At 43.0% G+C, this 19517-nt stretch overlaps 1 protein-coding gene across 12 annotated transcripts in view; it reads left to right on the top strand.

The window, feature by feature from the left end:
• The window catches only part of LOC122920160 (sulfotransferase 1 family member D1-like), an 83601-nt gene that overhangs the window by 45746 nt on the left and 18338 nt on the right, over positions 1-19517 (top strand). For 7 of the 12 annotated variants that reach the window (XM_044269396.1, XM_044269398.1, XM_044269395.1 and 4 more), the window contains 3 exons: positions 2870-3018; positions 17578-17703; positions 18086-18183. In XM_044269396.1, coding sequence (XP_044125331.1) covers positions 2880-3018; positions 17578-17703; positions 18086-18183 — 363 coding nt within the window. In that variant the 5' untranslated portion in view covers positions 2870-2879. The remainder of the gene's footprint in view (positions 1-2869; positions 3019-17577; positions 17704-18085; positions 18184-19517) is intronic. The other 5 variants (XM_044269403.1, XM_044269401.1, XM_044269402.1 and 2 more) reach the window with 1 other exon arrangement.

Raw genomic sequence — 19517 nt, forward strand, 5'->3', positions numbered from 1 at the left:
CTTGAATGCAGTCCCTGTTTTGTTTCTGTGCCCCGATGGAGGCAGTTTCTTGGTGGGAGAGACTAAAGCGCTGTTAAAATGCGGCCATGCGAGATGCCCTGCCCCCAGAAGTCTCTATTACTCTGTTTTAGCATTGTCAGCATTTGATTAAACATTTCTTTGGGCTTTAAATCCATAAGATAACTAAGGTGAACTGCATATATAGGATTGAAGGGTGACTACATGTCATGTTCTCTTATCATCTCTCCATAGCTTAAGGACATATCAAAAGTGTTCATCGGCCACAGATATTGCACTAACTGCACTAAATTGTGTATAGCAAGATGAATGCCAACAAGTATTATTGTTTTATGTGAAGTATATTCAAGTTTCATACCTGAATTTTTCTGTATTACACTGACAAGTATTTTTATGCTTTCATCAATAAATACCCCATTAAAACAAAAGTGTTCATCGGCGGGGTTTCCAGCGCTGAGACCTCCCGCCGATTGCTAGAACGAGGACTCAGGAGCACTTAGCCAAGTGCTGCTTCTTTTCCTTGCTGAGTGCAATAGTGTCACGGTCCCACCTGTGACAGGGACTAGAAGATCGAGGAGACTGCATGTAATTGACAGCCTCTTTGGTTTCTCTTTTCTGTGTTGTTGCTGGGGATGACCACACCTCCTGTCTCAGGTGTAGCTTAAGTGGTCATTCCTTCTCCTCTAATTAGTCTGGCCTCACCCATCATGCTATGCGGTTGCGGTAGCTCCTTGTTTGTGGAAGTCCTGGTGTTGGTTCTCTCTGAGTTCCTGCTCATCTGCATACTTCTGGAAGTTAAGTTTATCTTCTTTTTTGTTTGTTGTTTTCCCCTACCTGCTATTAGGACTGAGGGGGTCTCCTATTCCTTCATCAGGGAAGGAATAGGCCATCCGTGTCCTGACACTATCTGCAGGGCCCTGGTAGGGTGAGATTGGGCTTAGGTTCCTGTGTAAGAACATTCCTACCATCAAGGTCTGTTCATACTGATATCAGTCAGGGCTCGGCGTAGGGACTCACTAGGTGTGACGATTTCCCTTTCCCTAGGTTTCAGGCCTAATACCTCTTCCCTTCTGTGTTCAGTGTGGAGTGTATTTATTTCTATAACTGATTCTTCATCTCAATCAGGTCGACCCTGTGTCAGCGTCCAATGGTAAGAACTAATAAGATACAAACCGGATTCCAAAAAAGTTGGGACACTATACAAATCGTGAATAAAAACTGAATGCAATGATGTGGAGGTGCCAGCTTCTAATATTTTATTCAGAATAGAACATAAATCACGGAACAAAAGTTTAAACTGAGAAAATGTACCATTTTAAGGGAAAAATATGTTGAATCAGAATTTCATGGTGTCAACAATCCCCAAAAAGTTGGGACAAGGCCATTTTCACCACTGTTTCCCCTTCTTCTTACAACACTCAACAGACGTCTGGGGACCGAGGAGACCAGTTTCTCAAGTTTAGAAATAGGAATGCTCTCCCATTCTTGTCTAATACAGGCCTCTAACTGTTCAATCGTCTTGGGCCTTCTTTGTTGCACCTTCCTCTTTATGATGCGCCAAATGTTCTCTATAGGTGAAAGATCTGGACTGCAGACTGGCCATTTCAGTACCCGGATCCTTCTCCTACGCAGACATGATGTTGTGATTGATGCAGAATGTGGTCTGGCATTATCTTGTTGAAAAATGCAGGGTCTTCCCTGAAAGAGATGACGTCTGGATGGGAGCATATGTTGTTCTAGAACCTGAATATATTTTTCTGCATTGATGGTGCCTTTTTAGACATGCAAGCTGCCCATGCCACACGCACTCATGCAACCCCAAACCATCAGAGATGCAGGCTTCTGAACTGAGCATTGATAACAACTTGGGTTGTCCTTGTCCTCTTTGGTCCGGATGACATGGCGTCCCAGATTTCCAAAAAGAACTTCGAATCGTGACTCGTCTGACCACAGAACAGTCTTCCATTTTGCCACACTCCATTTTAAATGATCCCTGGCCCAGTGAAAACGCCTGAGCTTGTGGATCTTGCTTAGAAATGGCTTCTTATTTGCACTGTAGAGTTTCAGCTGGCAACGGCGGATGGCACAGTGGATTGTTCACTGACAATGGTTTCTGGAAGTATTCCTGAGCCCATTCTGTGATTTCCTTTACAGTAGCATTCCTGTTTGTGGTGCAGTGTCGTTTAAGGGCCCGGAGATCACAGGCATCCAGTATGGTTTTACGGCCTTGACCCTTACGCACAGAGATTGTTCCAGATTCTCTGAATCTTCGGATGATGTTATGCACAGTTGATGATGATAGATGCAAAGTCTTTGCAATTTTTTCGCAGGCTAACACCCAGCTCCACTATCTTTCTGCGCAACATTGTGGGAATTGGTGATCCTCTACCCATCTTGGCTTCTGAGAGACACTGCCACTCTGAGAAGCTCTTTTTATACCCAATCATGTTGCCAATTGACCTAATTAGTGTTAATTGGTCTTCCAGCTCTTCGTTATGCTCAAATTTACTTTTTCCAGCCTCTTATTGCTACTTGTCCCAACTTTTTTGGGATTTGTTGACACCGTGAAAATTTGAATCAACGTATTTTTCCTTTAAAAAGATACATTTACTCGGATTAAACATTTGATCTGTCATCTATGTTCTATTACAAATAAAATATTGACATTTGCCATCTCCACATCATTGCATTCAGTTTTTATTCACAATTTGTTTAGTGTCCTAACTTTTTGGGAATCCAGTTTGTATAACTACTGGAGTGGTGAAGAGTGAGTTGATTTGGAACTTTTAGCTGCTTGTATCTGGATCTCATATAATGCAAAAATGTCACTAATGCCATTTCCTTTCCTCAGAGTGAAAACAATGGACAGACCCACACTTCAGACACTGGTTCCTGTACATGGAATTCCATTGAGTATTGGAATTGCTGAAAACTGGGAAGGTGTGGAACAATTTCAGGCCCAACCTGATGATTTGGTTATTTCAACTTATCCTAAATCTGGTAATACAATTCAGAAAACTTTGTACAGAAGTAATAGTGTCTCTCCCAGATTACTTCCTGGAGTGGTGCTCTTGTCTAAAGTGGTTCACCTAACCACTGATGGATGTCTAAATGATAAAATAAGGAAATTGACAAAATAAGGAAATTGACAGGCACTCTATATCTGATTTTAAAAGATATTTATTGTTGGATCTTATACAGAGTTTTTATTTAAAAATGATTTTAAAACATTTGGAGTGGTGTTCTGAAAGAATTAATATATGGGAGTGTGGGGGGCTTGTTGTTGGTATTATCACCCAAAATAGTGTGGTAAGGATGTGATGGAGAGTGGTGCGGATCTTGGGGGTATCGAAAGAAAAACTAAGGATGGTCGTAGAGGTGAAAAAGTATGGTATATATGTATAGAATATATAATATAAAAAGGTCCAATGGTGTCCAAGGAGTAGGTGTCCGAAAAAATTAATTTGTGTCTAGGAATGTCCAAAAATATATATGTCCATAAATATATAGGAATGTCCAAAAATATAGGAATGTCCAAAGATATATAGTGTCCAAGGAATATACGGAGATTGTCCCAAAAATGGTAAAAATATATAAATATAAAAATATTTAATTGAAAAAAAGTAAAAATAGGGATAAAAGGATAAAACCAAAACTAAGAAACGATTTGAGGTTGGTCCAGTATTGATAGAGTCTTTGCAGGTGTAAATGGCGAGCGTGAATATAGGTAATACTTATCTGCCGTCAGGGTTTTTCACTTTCTGTTTTATTACTGGTGGCGTCCCACACAGCAAATAATAGTACTCACCCTGCGGTCCGAGTTTGATACCTGTTTTGGTGGAGCAATAGTCGGTATGGTCTTCCTGGTGGTTAGTTTTGTCCACACTGTATGTTGAGCGCTCTTTCCTGCTTGTTCGGCGTCTCACGTGATCAGACACATGGTAGTAAGCCGTTCGGTTGCTGAGTTTTTCTTCGTATCTCAAACCTCAAAAATTTGTATACTTCAAAGATTCGTAAGCATGTTTCCTATGTGGTTGCGATAATCCAGGGTCCTTTTAGCAAGGCGTGGGTATTGGTGGGTAGTCGCAAAATATAATGCCAAGTTGCCATACGCGTTTCGAGGTGTTCCTACCTCTTCATCAGTGGCCATATTGGATTTATTTAGACTGCCCTCTTATATACTGTTGAGGAAATGTAGAGAGACGCATGCATATATATATATACATATATGCATGCAAACACGTGCATGCATGTATGATATACAGTCATGTGAAAAAATTAGGACACCCTTTGAAAGCATGTGGTTTTTTGTAACATTTTTAATAAAAGGTTATTTCATCTCCGTTTCAACAATACAGAGAGATTAAAGTAATCCGACTAAACAAAGAAAACTGAAGAAAAGTCTTTTCAAGATCTTCTGTAAATGTCATTCTACAAAAATGCCTATTCTAACTGAGGAAAAAGATAGGACACCCTTGCCCCTAATAGCGAGTGTTACCTCCTTTGGCTGAAATAACTGCAGTGAGACGGTTCTTGTAGCCATCTACCAGTCTTCGACATCGGTCTGAGGAAATTTTACCCCACTCCTCAATGCAGAACTTTTTCAGCTGTGAGATGTTTGAGGGGTTTCTTGCACGTACAGCCCTTTTCAAGTCACCCCACAGCATCTCAATGGGAATCAAATCTGGACTTTGACTTGGCCATTCCAGGACTCTCCATTTCTTCTTTTTCAGCCAATCTTTGGTTGATTTACTAGTATGTTTTGGGTCATTGTCATGTTGCATGGTCCAGTTCCGCTTCAGCTTTAATTTTCTAACTGATGGTCTCACATGTTCTTCAAGCACCTTCTGATACACAGTAGAATTCATCGTGGATTCTATGATGGTGAGCTGACCAGGTCCTGCTGCAGCAAAGCAGCCCCAAACCATGACACTTCCACCTCCATGCTTCACAGTTGGTATGAGGTTCTTTTCTTGGAATGCTGTGTTTGGTTTACGCCAAACATGTCCTCTGCTGTTGTGTCCAAATAATTCAATTTTGGACTCATCTGTCCAAAGAACATTATTCCAGAAGTCCTGGTCTTTGTCAACTTTATCTCTGGCAAATGTCAGTCTGGCCTCGATGTTTCTCTTGGAAAGCAAAGGTTTCCTCCTTGCACACCTCCCATGCAAGTTAAACTTGTACAGTCTCTTTCTGATTGTAGAGGCATGTACTTCTACATCAACAGTAGCCAGAGCCTGCTGTAGTTCTCGAGATGACACTTTAGGGTTTTTGGAGACCTCTTTTAGCATCTTGCGGTCTGCTCTTGGGGTGAACTTGCTGGGGCGACCAGTCCTGGGCATGTTGGCAGTTGTTTTGAAAGCCCTCCACTTGTAGACTATCTTCCGGACAGTGGAATGGCTGATTTCAAAATCTTTTGAGATCTTTTTAAATCCCTTCCCAGACTCATAGGCTGCTACAATCTTTTTTCTGAAGTCCTCTGACAGCTCTTTTGCTCTCACCATGGTGCTCACTCTCACTTCAACAGTCAGGAGCACACCAAACTAAATGTCTGAGGTTTAAATAGGGCAAGCCTCATTCAACATGCAGAGTAACGATCTACTAATTATGTGCACCTGGTGTGATATACCTGTGTGAGATCTGAGCCAATTTAAGAGGGAATACATGTGAGGGTGTCCTATCTTTTTCCTCAGTTAGAATAGGCATTTTTGTAGAATGACATTTACAGAAGATCTTGAAAAGACTTTTCTTCAGTTTTCTTTGTTTAGTTGGATTACTTTAATCTCTCTGTATTGTTGAAACGGAGATGAAATAACCTTTTATTAAAAATGTTACAAAAAACCACATGCTTTCAAAGGGTGTCCTAATTTTTTCACATGACTGTATATGCATGCATTAATCACGTTATAGGAGGATGTGCGCAGATGTTCCCAGCATCTGCGCCCATCTGCCCTTAGTGGCCCACAGGGGCTCATGGAGGCCCCTGTGGGATACATGTGACCCATTTTAATATATGTAGGGGCTTGTGCCCTTTTATAATGTAGGGGCCGTGCCCCCTTATAATGTAAGGGCTGTGCCCCCTTATAATATATGTGTCCCTTTATGAGATCCCCCTTTATGAGACCCCCTTTATAATAATATACATGCCCCCATATCCATAGGCCCCAATATCTGCAATCAGGTGCATCAGTGTGAATGACCATACCGACTATTGCTCCACCAAAACAGGTATCAAACTCGGACCGCAGGGTGAGTACTATTATTTGCTGTGTGGGACGCCACCAGTAATAAAACAGAAAGTGAAAAACCCTGACGGCAGATAAGTATTACCTATATTTACGCTCGCCATTTACACCTGCAAAGACTCTATAAATACTGGACCAACCTCAAATCCTTTCTTAGTTTTGTTTTTATCCTTTTATCCCTATTTTTACTTTTTTTCAATTAAATATTTTTATATTTATATATTTTTACCATTCCTATATATTTTGGGACAATCACCTTATATACATTTTTGGGACAATTTCCGTATATTCCTTGGACACTATATATCTTTGGACATTCCTATATTTTTGGACATATATATTTTTGGACATTCCTAGACACAAATTAATTTTTTCGGACACCTACTCCTTGGACACTATTGGACATTTTTATATTACATATTCTATACATATATACCATACTTTTTCACCTCCACGACCATCCTTAGTTTTTCTTTTGATACCCCCAAGATCCGCACCACTCTCCATCACATCCTTACCACACTATTTTGGGTGATAATACCAACAACAAGCCCCCCACACTCCCATATATTAATTCTTTCAGAACACCAAAACACCAAATGTTTTAAAATCCTTATTAAATAAAAACTCTGTATAAGATCCAACAATAAATATCTTTTAAAATCAGATATAGAGAGCCTGTTAATTTCCTTATTTTATCATTTAGACAATTCAGAAAACCACAACGTATATTATATAATAAGAATAATATATCTTCTACTACACATGATTACTTAGAATAGACATGCATAATGTTCAGAAGTAAATGCTACAGAATTTGGTAACTTTTTTTTCTCATTCAAGACTTTTATTCAATTTTATATTTTAACAATTGTAACAATTACAACACAAGAAGGCAAATGGTATCATAATAGCTAAATAACATACTAACAGCATTATGATAGTGTTTTAATAAAGCAAGCTTATAGTCAGAATGTGCTACTTCACCTGTACTTACAGTACAATAAACAAGAAAAAAGACAAAAACATATGGGGTCATTTATCAAACTGGTCTAAAGTAGAACAGGCTTAGTTGCCCATAACAACCAATCAGTGGGCGTGCTTTTGTTCCAGTGAGGACGAAGACGAAGCCCCAGGTGGACACAAAGAGTTATCCGTAATTGGGTCAAAGAGGCCCTTAGAATCAATAAGAGTATTTTGAGGTCCAATACTAGCCAGAACAGCAAATGTATGGTTGGCGGTAAAGGACAGCGAAGCCGAGGCATGACATGGACTTCCTATGATCCAGGGGGGCTATTAAAGAGCAAGCAAAGGATTCCAGGGCAATATGCACCCAGGGCTGTCAAGGCAAAGCATGTCCAGAAGCCTAACGCAAGCTGTGGAGTAATAATATAGGTGGCAATCCGGGAGACCAGCCCCAACTGCATCTTTAGAGCGAGTAAGAATCTCCTATTTAATTCTAGGACCTTCAGGAGACCAAACAAACCTCATGAGCAGCAACGGACTTGGGTCCAGTAGGTAGCAGGGATGTGGATGGGGATGGTCTGCAGAAGGTAAAGTAATTTCAGTAGGAGATTAATTTTTATGATGCTGATTCTTCCAAACCATGAGAATTCTCTACGACGCCAAGACTGCAAATCCTTATTAAACCGCTGAAGGAGGGGGTGAAATTATCTCTAAATGACTGGGATAAGTACAAGACAATCGTAATTCCCTAAATAGTTGATACCTACAGTGGGCTGGAAAAAGAGAAAAGAAGCTTTGAGAGACAAAACAGTGGACCCAGAAAGGGAAACATTCAGAACTTCAGATTACCTTGGACCTTACCCCAAAGCGAGAAATTTCTTGCAGAGTACGTTGCAGAGTAAAGAAATAAGGGGTTTGTTACATACACTAAAAGGTCATCACCAAAAGCAGCTCATTTATACCAATGACCACCAAAGGCCACTCCTGAAATATCTGGGTTGTGACAAATGGAGGTCATATGATGCTCTATGATCAAAACATAAAGCAGTGGGAAGAGCGTGCATCCCTGTCAGGTGGCATTGTGAATAAGAAAAGAGGGAGAAAGAGTGCCATTGATTTTTATATGCGCAGAAGGGGATTGATATAGACTGGGAATATTAGATGAAAACCATGGGCCTAGGCCAATCTAGGAAAAAGTAGTACGTAACGAGGGCCATGAAATTCGATCAAAGGGTTTTCGCGTGTAACGGTCACGTACACACACACACACAGGGGGGACGGTTAGTGACCACTGCGCTCCACCCTCACCTGGCCCTGCCTACTTGCCTCACGAGTCCTGATGACAGGGGACAACTGGACAGCAGTCCCTAACTTAGGATACGTGCGGGAAGGACAGACAAGACAAATAACGGATAGTGAATGGACCGGGTCAAAACCAAGAGGACAACGCAGTACAGAGGGATAAGCAAAGAATGGTCAGGAGAAGGCGGGGTCATAAATACCAGGAGAGTCGAGAAGTATCAAAGGAGTCCGCAAAGAATAGTCAGGTGGAAGCCGAGGTCAAAATACCAGGAGGGATGCGTAGTACAGGAGAAGCAGGCAAAGGATCGCGAGGGAACAAGATCAGGTAAGTATACAGGTATCCAACAAATGCCAGGAACCTAAATTAACAGGCAACTTGTGGCCAGCAGGCTGCCTGTATTTACAGTGGGGAGCGAGGGTCATGTGACTTGTCCAGCATCACATGACCGACAGACAGACCAGTCGAGTACCGAGTGATCAGCTCGGTGCTCAAGGCAGACCCAGGAGCAGGAAGCCTCCCAGCTAGCAAAGCTGCCCTGGGAACGAGGTCAAACACAGATCCTCGCTCCCGAAGCTAAGCAGCAGGTCTGCGGCTGATGGGAGACCGAGTGTGCCTTCGGCACCCCGTTACACCGCGTCCAGAGAGAGAACCATAAGGGGGATATTGTCTTCAGCCTGTTATCACGAGCCTCCCTCCCTGGCACAAACCCTACCTGGTCGAAATGGATTAGAAAAGCATTCATTTGACTTGCCATGAGTTTTGTATACATTTTAATGTCTACACTCAATAGGGAAATCAGACGATAACTCACACAGACTTGGGGATCTTTGCCAGGTGTAGGAATTACTGCTATATATGCCTCTGTGGACTGGGCCGGGAAGCTCAGAAGATACCTCATTAAAGATCCTGAGTAGAAAAGGGAAAAGGGAAGTTGAAAAGTTGAATCTAGCTGTAAACCCATGAAAGGGTTCTACAAACTGGCAGAATCCTCCTCAGACAGATGAGCAAACGAAGAAGGGGGCAAGAGCCCAGGCTCCAACTGGTCAAGTGATGGAGATGTTAAATAATAGAGCCCAGAATAAAAGGAGTGAAAAGAGGAAGCAATTTCTTTGGTGGTAAGAACTGCACGACCAAGGGGGTTTTAACCGCCTCCGGACCGTCTAACGCAGGATCGCGGTTCAGAGGTGGCAGTCTCAGGCAGAGTCACGCATTGGCGCGAGATGACGCTCAAAGCCGGCCCACGCATTCGTATCGCGGGATGGCAAAAGTTGGAGGGGTATTACATCATCAGCCTGCCAGTCAATGATCATCGCTGGCAGGCTGATGATTTTCAAGAAAACTAATCACAAGCCATATAACACCTTATATTTATAAATATAAGGTGTTAAATGGCTTCTCTGCTGGTTCTTTTGGTCAGTTAATTCCAGCAGAGGAGCAGACATCACAGTGAGTACACCAAACAGCACACTTAGCCCCCAGATCACCCCCCATCACCTTAATTAACCCCTTGATCGCCCCTGTCAATCACCTAGTGAAAGGGAAAAAAGTGATCAGTGTAAACTGTCACTTTTTTTTCCACTGGTATTGACTGATAGGTTTTAGGATAGTTTAGGCCCCTTGGTTAGGTAGTTAGCAATCATTTAGCGCCCAGCCCACCGCACCGCAGTCACTGATTCGCTGATTAGCGTATCGTTAATCAGCATTTGTACTTTTATAGTATCTGTAAGTGATCAAAACTGATCACAGTCAGATCTACAATAGTATTAGGCCCCTTTCACACGGGCGAGTTTTCCGTGCGGGTGCAATCCGTGCGGCGAACGTATGGCACCCGCACTAAATCTTGACCCATTCATTTCTATGGGGCTGTGCACATGAGCGTTGTTTTTAACGCATCACTTGTGCGTTCAGTTGAAATCGCAGCATGCTCTATATTGTCCGATTTCGACGTGACGCAGGCCCCATAGAAATGAATGGGGTGTGTGAAAATCGGATGGCATCCGCAAGCAAGTACGGATGCCATGCGATTTGCACGCACGGTTGCTAGGAGACGATCGGGATGGAGACCCGATCATTATTATTTTCCCTTATAACATGGTTATAAGGGAAAATAATAGCATTCTGAATACAGAATGCATAGTAAAACAGCGCTAGAGGGGTTAAAAAAAAATAAAAAATAATTTAACTCACCTTAGTCCACTTGCTCGCGAAGCCCGGCATCTCCTTGTGCCTCCTCTGCTGATGAACAGGACCTGGGGTGAGCTGCTCCATTAAATAGAGCTTAAGGACCTTCGATGACGTCACTCCGGTCATCACATGGTCTTTTACCATGGTGAATCACCATAGTAAAAGATCATGTGACGTACCATGTGATGACCGGAGTGACGTCATCGAAGGTCCTTAACCTGTATTTAATGGAGCAGCTCACCCCAGGTCCTGTTCAGCAGAGGAGGCACAAGGAGATGCCGGGCTTCGCGAGCAAGTGGACTAAGGTGAGTTAAAAAAAAAAAAAAACCTCTAGCGCTGTTTTACTATGCATTCTGTATTCAGAATGCTATTATTTTCCCTTATAACCATGTTATAAGGGAAAATAATACAATCTTCAGAACATCAATCCCAAGCCCGAACTTCTGTGAAGAAGTTCGGGTTTGGGTACCAAACATGCGTGATTTTTCTCACGCGAGTGCAACGCATGACAATGTTTTGCACTCGCGCGGGAAAATCGCGCATTTTCCCGCAACGCACCCGGCTCTTATCCGGGCAAAAAAACTCACGCCCGTGTGAAAGAGGCCTTAGTGTCACCTTAGTTCGCCCTCCACCCAAATCGCCCACGCCCGCCCTGCCGCAGTGACAAAAAAAAATTTTTTTTTTATCACTGCACAATCACTTTACAAGCGCTGCGGCGATAAAAAAATCAGTTTTAATATTTTTTATCAATCGCAGCGGCCTCCGGTACTTCTCTAGCCTACCATTTGTAAGACAGGCTTGCTTTTTTTCTTGGGTAGTCTCAGGGAATACCCCCTAAATTTAGTAGTCCAAATGTCAAACAAGGGGTATTCTTCTGAAGAGGCCTACAGGCTTCTGACCCAGTCGGATGAGGAATAGGAGCCCTCATCTGACTAATATGAACCTGTAGAAAGCAGTGGCAGTCTGACCCAAAGTTCGGACGAGGAGGTTAAGATACCACCAGGCATACCCGGACCCGTGTTGCTACACCACAGGTTGCGCAGGATCCGCTTCAAGGGCAGCAGAGTGAGGCTGGCGCTGTCGGATTACGTGAGGCATACACCAGCAGCGCAGCCCACTCTGGACCTAGTACCAGCACTGCCATACAACATGGTGAAGTGGCGAGCACCAGAAGGGCAGTTGAAGCTGGTACGGTGGCACGTGCAATAGTTACCCCGTTGCAGCCACCACACAGACAGGCCCGTAGAGCCTCTAGAGTCCCTGAGGTGCTGGCAAACCTTGATTGGCAGTCCCCAATTTCAGCCGCACCATTAGTTCCCCCTTTCACCGCCCAGTCTGGAGTTCGGGTTGAGACAGCTCAGATCGGTTCGGCACTGGGATTTTTTTAGCTGTTCTTGACTGCGGAGCTCTTGGACATAGTCGTGGAAGAAACAAATCGGTATGCCACTCAATTTATAGCCGCCAACCCAGGAAGCTATTATGCCCAGCCTTTCCGATGGAAACCCGTCCAAGTTTCCGAATTAATTTTTTTTCTGGGCCTTCTCCTCAACATGGGTCTAACCAAAAAGCATGAATTGTGGTCATATTGGTCCACGAACCCAATTCATCACATGCCCATGTTCTCTGCTGCCATGTCCAAGGCACGATTTGAGGCCATCCTGCGTTTCCTGAACTTTAGCAACAACACCACCTCCCGTCCCAGAGGCCACCCAGCTTTTGACCGGCTCCACAAAATTCGGCCCCTCATAGACCACTTCAACAACAAATATGCAGATTTGTATACCCCTGAGCAAAACATCTGCGTAGACGAGTCCCTTATACATTTTATTGGGCACCTTGGCTTCAAACAATACATCCCAAGCAAGCGCGCCCGGTATGGGGTCAAATTGTATAAGCTCTGTAAAAGGGCCACAGGCTATACCCACAAATTTTGGATCTATGAGGGTAAAGATCAGACCCTGGAGCCGGTCGGTTGCCCTGACTACCTGGGGAGCAGTGGGAAGACAGTCTGGGACTTGATGTCACCCTTATTTTGCAAGGGGTACCATCTTTATGTGGACAATTTCTACACAAGTGTGCCCCTCTTCAGGCATTTGTTCCTAGAACAGATTGGCTGCTGTGGCACCGCGCGACCTAGTCGCCGGGGCTTCCCCCTACGGCTCGTTACCACCCGTCTTGCAAGGGGGGAGAGGGCTGCCTTGTGTAATGAAGAACTGCTCGCGGTGAAATGGAGAGACAAGCGTGACGTTTACATGTTCTCCTCCATTCACACAGACACAACAATACAAATTGAACGAGCAACCAGTGTCATTGAAAAGCCCCTCTGTGTCCACGACTATAATTCGCTCATGGGGGTGGTGGACCTCAATGACCAGATGTTGGCTCCATATTTAGTTCCCCAACGCACCAGACGCTGGTATAAGAAGGTGTCTGTATATTTGATTCAATGTACAATAGTTTTGTTCTCTACAGTAAGGCTGGGAGAACAGGATCCTTCCTCAAATTTCAGAAAGAGATCATCGAGAACCTCCTGTATCCAGGAGGTTCCGTGGCCCCAAACACCAGTGTAGTGAGCCGTCTACACGAGCGACATTTCCCCAATGTCGTTGCTGGTACCTCAACCCAACCGTCACCCCGAAAAAGATGTTGTGTCTGTAGCAGGAGTGAAATAAGGCGTGACACCTGCTATTTCTGTCCTGACTGCCCTGACCACCCTGCCCTATGCTTAGGGTAGTGTTTCCGGAAGTACCACACACAGGTACACTTAGCATAGGGATTGCATCTCACAGGACAGGCACACAGGGCTATTAGGGCCCATTCACACAGAGCTGCTGCAAACCTCTCCTTTCACCTGGGACAAAGTGCATAATGTACTTCGCCACATCTCTGGGCGATTTGCACTTTGCACATTGTCCCATGGGGAAGAAGAGGTTTGTCCTATAAAGGTAAAAAAAACCAAAAAAAACACCGGTAAGCAAAAAAGTTAACATTCTGTTCTAAAAGTTAAATAAAATTTATATGTTCCGTTCAAATGTTATTATAAAGTTAATAAATTTATTGCGTTGCGGCCTGGTTTTTTCTTTAGTTTTTTTTACCTTCCAGGTGGACCAACCGATCGACTAGCTGCAGCACTGATGTGCATTCTGACAGAAGCATTGCGCTGCTGTCAGATTACACAAAAGTCGGTGTATGCAGCGCTGCAAGATGAGATTTTTCCTCTACAGTAAAAGATAAGTTTGCCGAGGCATACGAGCTGAGGAGGAGGCGGCGTTCCTATGCTTTGGCAAACACTTTGTATATAAAAAATAAATAAAAAAATCCCGGCAATGATTTATTCATCCACATCGATTGATGTGAATGGAGAAATCGGGTTTGCCAGGGCATACGAGCTAAGTGGGTATGGATGTTGGGCGGAGCTCCTATGTCCTGGCAGACGCCTTTCCCCTCCTTTTTTTTTTGGCAGAGATTTTTTCATCCAAATTGATCGATCATGCTGTTCATTTTTTCTTTCAGCCCAGAGGCTGAATGGAAAAAAAAAATCTCATTACCTGTATGCTCAATATAAAGAGAATAGTAGAAACTCGTAATGCTGGCCATACATGTAATGATTGCGGAGACCCTCAAATGCCAGGGCAGTTCAAACACCCCACAAATGACCCCATTTTGGAAAGAAGACACCCCAATGTATTCGCTGAGGGGCATATTGAGTCCATGAAAGATTTACATTTTTGTCCCAAGTTAGCGGAAAGGGAAACTTTGTGAGAAAAAATAAAAATAAAAAATTTCCGCTAACTTGTGCCCCCAAATTTTTTTTTCGATGAACTCGCCATGCCCCTCATTGAATACATTGGGTGTCTTCTTTCCAAAATGGGGTCACATGTGGGGTATTTATACTGCCCTGGCATTTTAGGGGCCCTAAAGCGTGAGAAGAAGTCTGGGATCCAAATGTCTAAAAATGCCCTCCTAAAAGGAATTTGGGCCCCTTTGCGCATCTAGGCTGCAGAGAAAGTGTCACACATGTGGTATCGCCGTACTCAGGAGAAGTTGGGGAATGTGTTTTGGGTGTCATTTTACATATACCCATGCTGGGTGAGATAAATATCTTGGTCAAATGCCAACTTTGTATAAAAAAATGGGAAAAGTTGTCTTTTGCCGAGATATTTCTCTCACCCAGCATGGGTATATGTAAAAAGACACCGCAAAACACATTGCCCTACTTCTTCTGAGTACAGCGATACCAGATGTGTGACACTTTTTTGCAGCCTAGGTGGGCAAAGGGGCCCACATTCCAAAGAGCACCTTTCGGATTTAACAGGGCATTTTTTACACATTTTGATTTCAAACTACTTCTCACACATTAGGGCCCCTAAAATGCCAGGGCAGTATAACTACCTCACAAGTGACCCCATTTTGGAAAGAAGACACCCCAAGGTATTTCGTGATGGGCATAGTGAGTTCATGGAAGTTTTAATTTTTTGTCACAAGTTAGTGGAATATGAGACTTTGTAAGGAAAAAATAAATAAAAAAATCATCATTTTCCGCTAACTTGTGACAAAAAATAAAAAGTTCTATAAACTCACTATGCCCATCAGCGAATACCTTTGTCATGGCTGAGGATGGGAAAAACCCTCAGCCGTGCGATGCCAGAAGATGCTAACGGCTGCTCGGCCAGGACGACAGAATTAGGGAGCAGGTCACCTCCTAACACATCCCTAATCCGTCCCTAACTCCTAGCTGCATGGGCCGACCTTGAAGGTAGGAGGGCCCATGCTCAGGAACCTCGGATCCCTACTCACCCTCCGACCGGTCCCTGAACTAGGAGTGAAGGGTAAGACGACCTGTTCCTTCTGGACACGGAGGAACAGGAGTCTCACTGGCCAAGCTGCAGGAAAAAGGGGAACAGAAACAGGCCTATGGATATGGCAGGTGCTGCACTAGCTCCAGCCACCTGCCACAGCCTTGCTGACTGGATCCGTGTGCAGGCAAGCTGAAGTCCACAACAATACAAATATAACTCAGCACACACACATCCACACACAGGAACCCAGATCCATAGCTGCACAGAATAATAAAGGAAAACATCAACTTAAACATCACACATAAACTTAAACTTAAACATATGACCACAAGGGTGGCCCCCACTGGCAGGTGATATAAGACAGGAGGCTACTCCAGCTAGTCATGGCTGAAGTACCCCTCAGACTGGAGATTAACACTAAGGCTTTATAGGCCCAAGTAGTCACACCCACACAGACACACCCAGTGTTCACACACACACAGAAGGGAATTAACCCTTTCAACACCAGGAAGTGTAGTGAGACTACATAAAGGGGAATACACACAAATACTCACTGCAGCTGTTACCGATGACAACGACATGTGTGGCAAACGTGTCCTGGTAGCCGGCCAATAGGCCGAGACACTGCCACCACATGTACTAACACCAAACGTTGCCATGGGCAGCCACAGATGAAAGGAAAATGTCAGAGTGCACACCAAACATAAAACAGAGTGCCCACCAGACATTCAGAGTGCATACATACACACACACAACTCAAAGGCAACCGCACACATACCTGTTTTCCGCGGCAACCGCACTTGAGGCAGACAGCAAAGTGCCCCCCCGCTGCGGTTTACACAACAAACCAAACCGCGGGCAACTGTATGCGGCTCCCAAGGAGTCACGGCCATAAACAAGGTCGTGACAACCTTAGGGTGTCTACTTTCTGAAATGGGGTTATTTGTGGTGTTTTTCTACTGTCTGGGCATTGTAGAACCTCACGAAACATGACAGGTGCTCAGAAAGTCAGAGCTGCTTCAAAAAGCGGAAATTCACATTTTTGTACCATAGTTTGTAAACGCTATAACTTTTACCCAAACCATTTTTTTTTTACCTAAACATTTTTTTTAATCAAAGACATGTAGAACAATAAATTTAGAGAAAAATTTATATATAGATGTCGTTTTTTTAAAAAAAATTACAACTGAAAGTGAAAAATGTAATTTAAAAAAAAAAATCGTTAAATTTCGATTTATAACAAAAAAAGTAAAAATGTCAGCAGCAATGAAATACCACCAAATGAAAGCTCTATTAGTGAGAAGAAAAGGAGGTAAAATTAATTTGGGTGGTAAGTTGCATGACCGAGCAATAAACGGTGAAAGTAGTGTAGTGCAGAAGTGTAAAAAGTGGTCTGGTCATTAAGGGTGTTTAAGCTAGGGGGGCTGAGGTGGTTAATGGCCAGAATATGGGAACTGGCTAGTTGTTCCCTAAGAGCCAACAAGTGCCCACTCGTATCTCCATATTCATAAAACTTGCTGCAACATATATGAATAATACGTTTATAGGATGACTCTAACAGGCGCTTAGCCTCTATACAATCATTCTGAAGCTCTTGTAAGGTGGACAAGGAGAGTGTATGCTTATGGGCCAGTTCAATGGAGGCAACCTTCTGGAGGGCAAGGTTGACTGAGTGAGCTTTCTCTTTTTTGAGATGGGACCCATGTTTAATAAGAACTCCATGAATTACGCATTTGGGTGCCTCCCACTAACAGGGGTGGCCTTTAGTCTTCAGTGTGATCAGTGAAAAAGTTAGTTATGGATTGAGCAATATCCACAGAGCACAACGAGTCAAGAAGGAGGGACTCATTTTACCTCCATATCCATCCATTACAATATTAGTTACATTTTTACATCCTATTGTATGACTTGGCTGATCCACTTTATATTAGCAAATATTTGTTATTTCCTGATTTACAAATCCACTTTATGGCCATTAATATGTTTGTTTGTTTTTTATGGAAATTTTCTAGATTTCAATGATATAGATATTAATAATGACGTAGTATATTTTATTTTCTAGGAACAACATGGGCAAGTGAAATTATCGACATGATTTATTGTGGAGGAGACCATGAAAAATGTCGTCGAGATACTATACATAATCGTGTGCCATATCTAGAATTTAAAATTCCTGGAATGCCTTCAGGTAATAGAGAACATATTAAGATATAGGGTAAATATGTTATCATGTGCAAAGAACTCCACTTCCACAGCTGAAATTGACAAACCAGGCTCAATTCACATTAGTGTCATGGCTTCCATTTGTAACAGAGCTTTGACAGTTATGCTGGGTGCTTTAGGGTAGCCACCAGTACTTTTCACAGAATGCCATAAACTCATACAGGAACCCAATGCTAATGTGAACTGAGCCTAAGTTTACTGCAGTATTTTTCAATATAGAAATTAAATCAGTTTGATGGTCATGCGCAGCTCCTCCTCTTTTATTATAGATTTAAAAAATCTCTCCAGTATCGGAATCACAAGGATTCACTAGATTACATAAACCTAAATTTTCTTTACTCTAACAGGTATTGACCAACTTAATGCCACTCCATCCCCAAGACTAGTGAAAACACATCTCCCCATTCAGCTGATGCCAGAGTCTTTTTGGGAAAAGAACGCAAAGGTAGCCATACATTTCAAGATAAGGCATGGTACTGTATTCTGATAATGATCACATAAGACTACAAATACTAATTTAGGTCTGAAATCTCAATCTCGAAGCACACTACATGGGTATAAGAGTAATTTCATAAAAGCTCCTGTCTGTTAAAGAACTGCCAAGAAAGTTATACGTGGATTAAAGGGATTGTCAAAGTTAAAATAAATTAAAAACAATGTTAAATGGCAGGGAAGGTGTTAAAATAATGAATACTTACAAGCCCAATTTGCTCTACCACTGCTGCTATGGTCCTCCAGGTCTTTACATGTTTTCAGTAGTGATGTTCCTATATGCTGAACATAACCACTACCTCAGCAATCCTGTATTGTATCCCGCTGAGGTCAGTGACTGGCTGTAGCGTTCACATGTGGTATATGGACACATCATCACTGCAACAAAGACGATGACTTCATGACTGCTGCAGCTAGGAGGATCACAGCACTCCTCTGTTTGCATATTTATCTAGGCCTATCAAGAGAACAATTGAGCTATCATTCTAATTGGCCATTTACACGGGCCGACAATTGAAAAGATCATCGTTAACCAGCGCTACTAGTGATGCTTATTAGTGATGATCTTGCCGTGTAAATGCACCACCGATTACCCGATGTATGAGCAAAATGCTTGTTGTCACCGCCAGTTCTGTGAGAAGGTCTGGCAGACGTTCTTCTCTACCTCTTGTTTGACGGATGCACCCTGAGAAGGTCTGAATGGCTCTTATCACCGATGAATTCCTAGGATTGCTTGTTTCTTTTCCAGGCAGGCAAACTCTTCTCCTACTGGTCAGGGATGCAAGTCTATAGTCCTGCTACAGAAGGAAAACGCTCTTCTGCGCCTAAATATCTGAGTAAACACCTTCTAGCGAAGTTGGCTCCACTCACTAATCTGTGTTGCGAAGTCTTCACTCTATCTTTCCTCCCACTAACTTGATCTGATTACCTCAGATCTGCTCTCCTCCTGGTTTCAACTCCTCTCAACTCACTCCTGGTCTCAACTGACTAACTAGGCCTGACCTAAGTATATATAAGACCTAACCTTTATCCCCATCTAGTGGCAGGATGTATAAATTGCACCTAATAGGCCTGTTAACAGGGATTTAGCAGATACACAAATGCAAAATTATACATGACAACCTAGTGCTTATAATAAAGTAAAAAGTGCTTTTAAGCAGTGCCCACACACACGTAGTGGGACGCTGCACTGCCAAATGGCGACCATGTGCTTTATTCTTAAGGAAACTCTCCTCTGCAGAGAGAAATTACAATGTGGGAGATAGGGAGTTGTTGGCCATCAAATTA

The sequence above is a fragment of the Bufo gargarizans genome, chromosome 10 (genome assembly GCF_014858855.1).
Source record: "Bufo gargarizans isolate SCDJY-AF-19 chromosome 10, ASM1485885v1, whole genome shotgun sequence".
Lineage (NCBI taxonomy): Eukaryota > Metazoa > Chordata > Amphibia > Anura > Bufonidae > Bufo > Bufo gargarizans.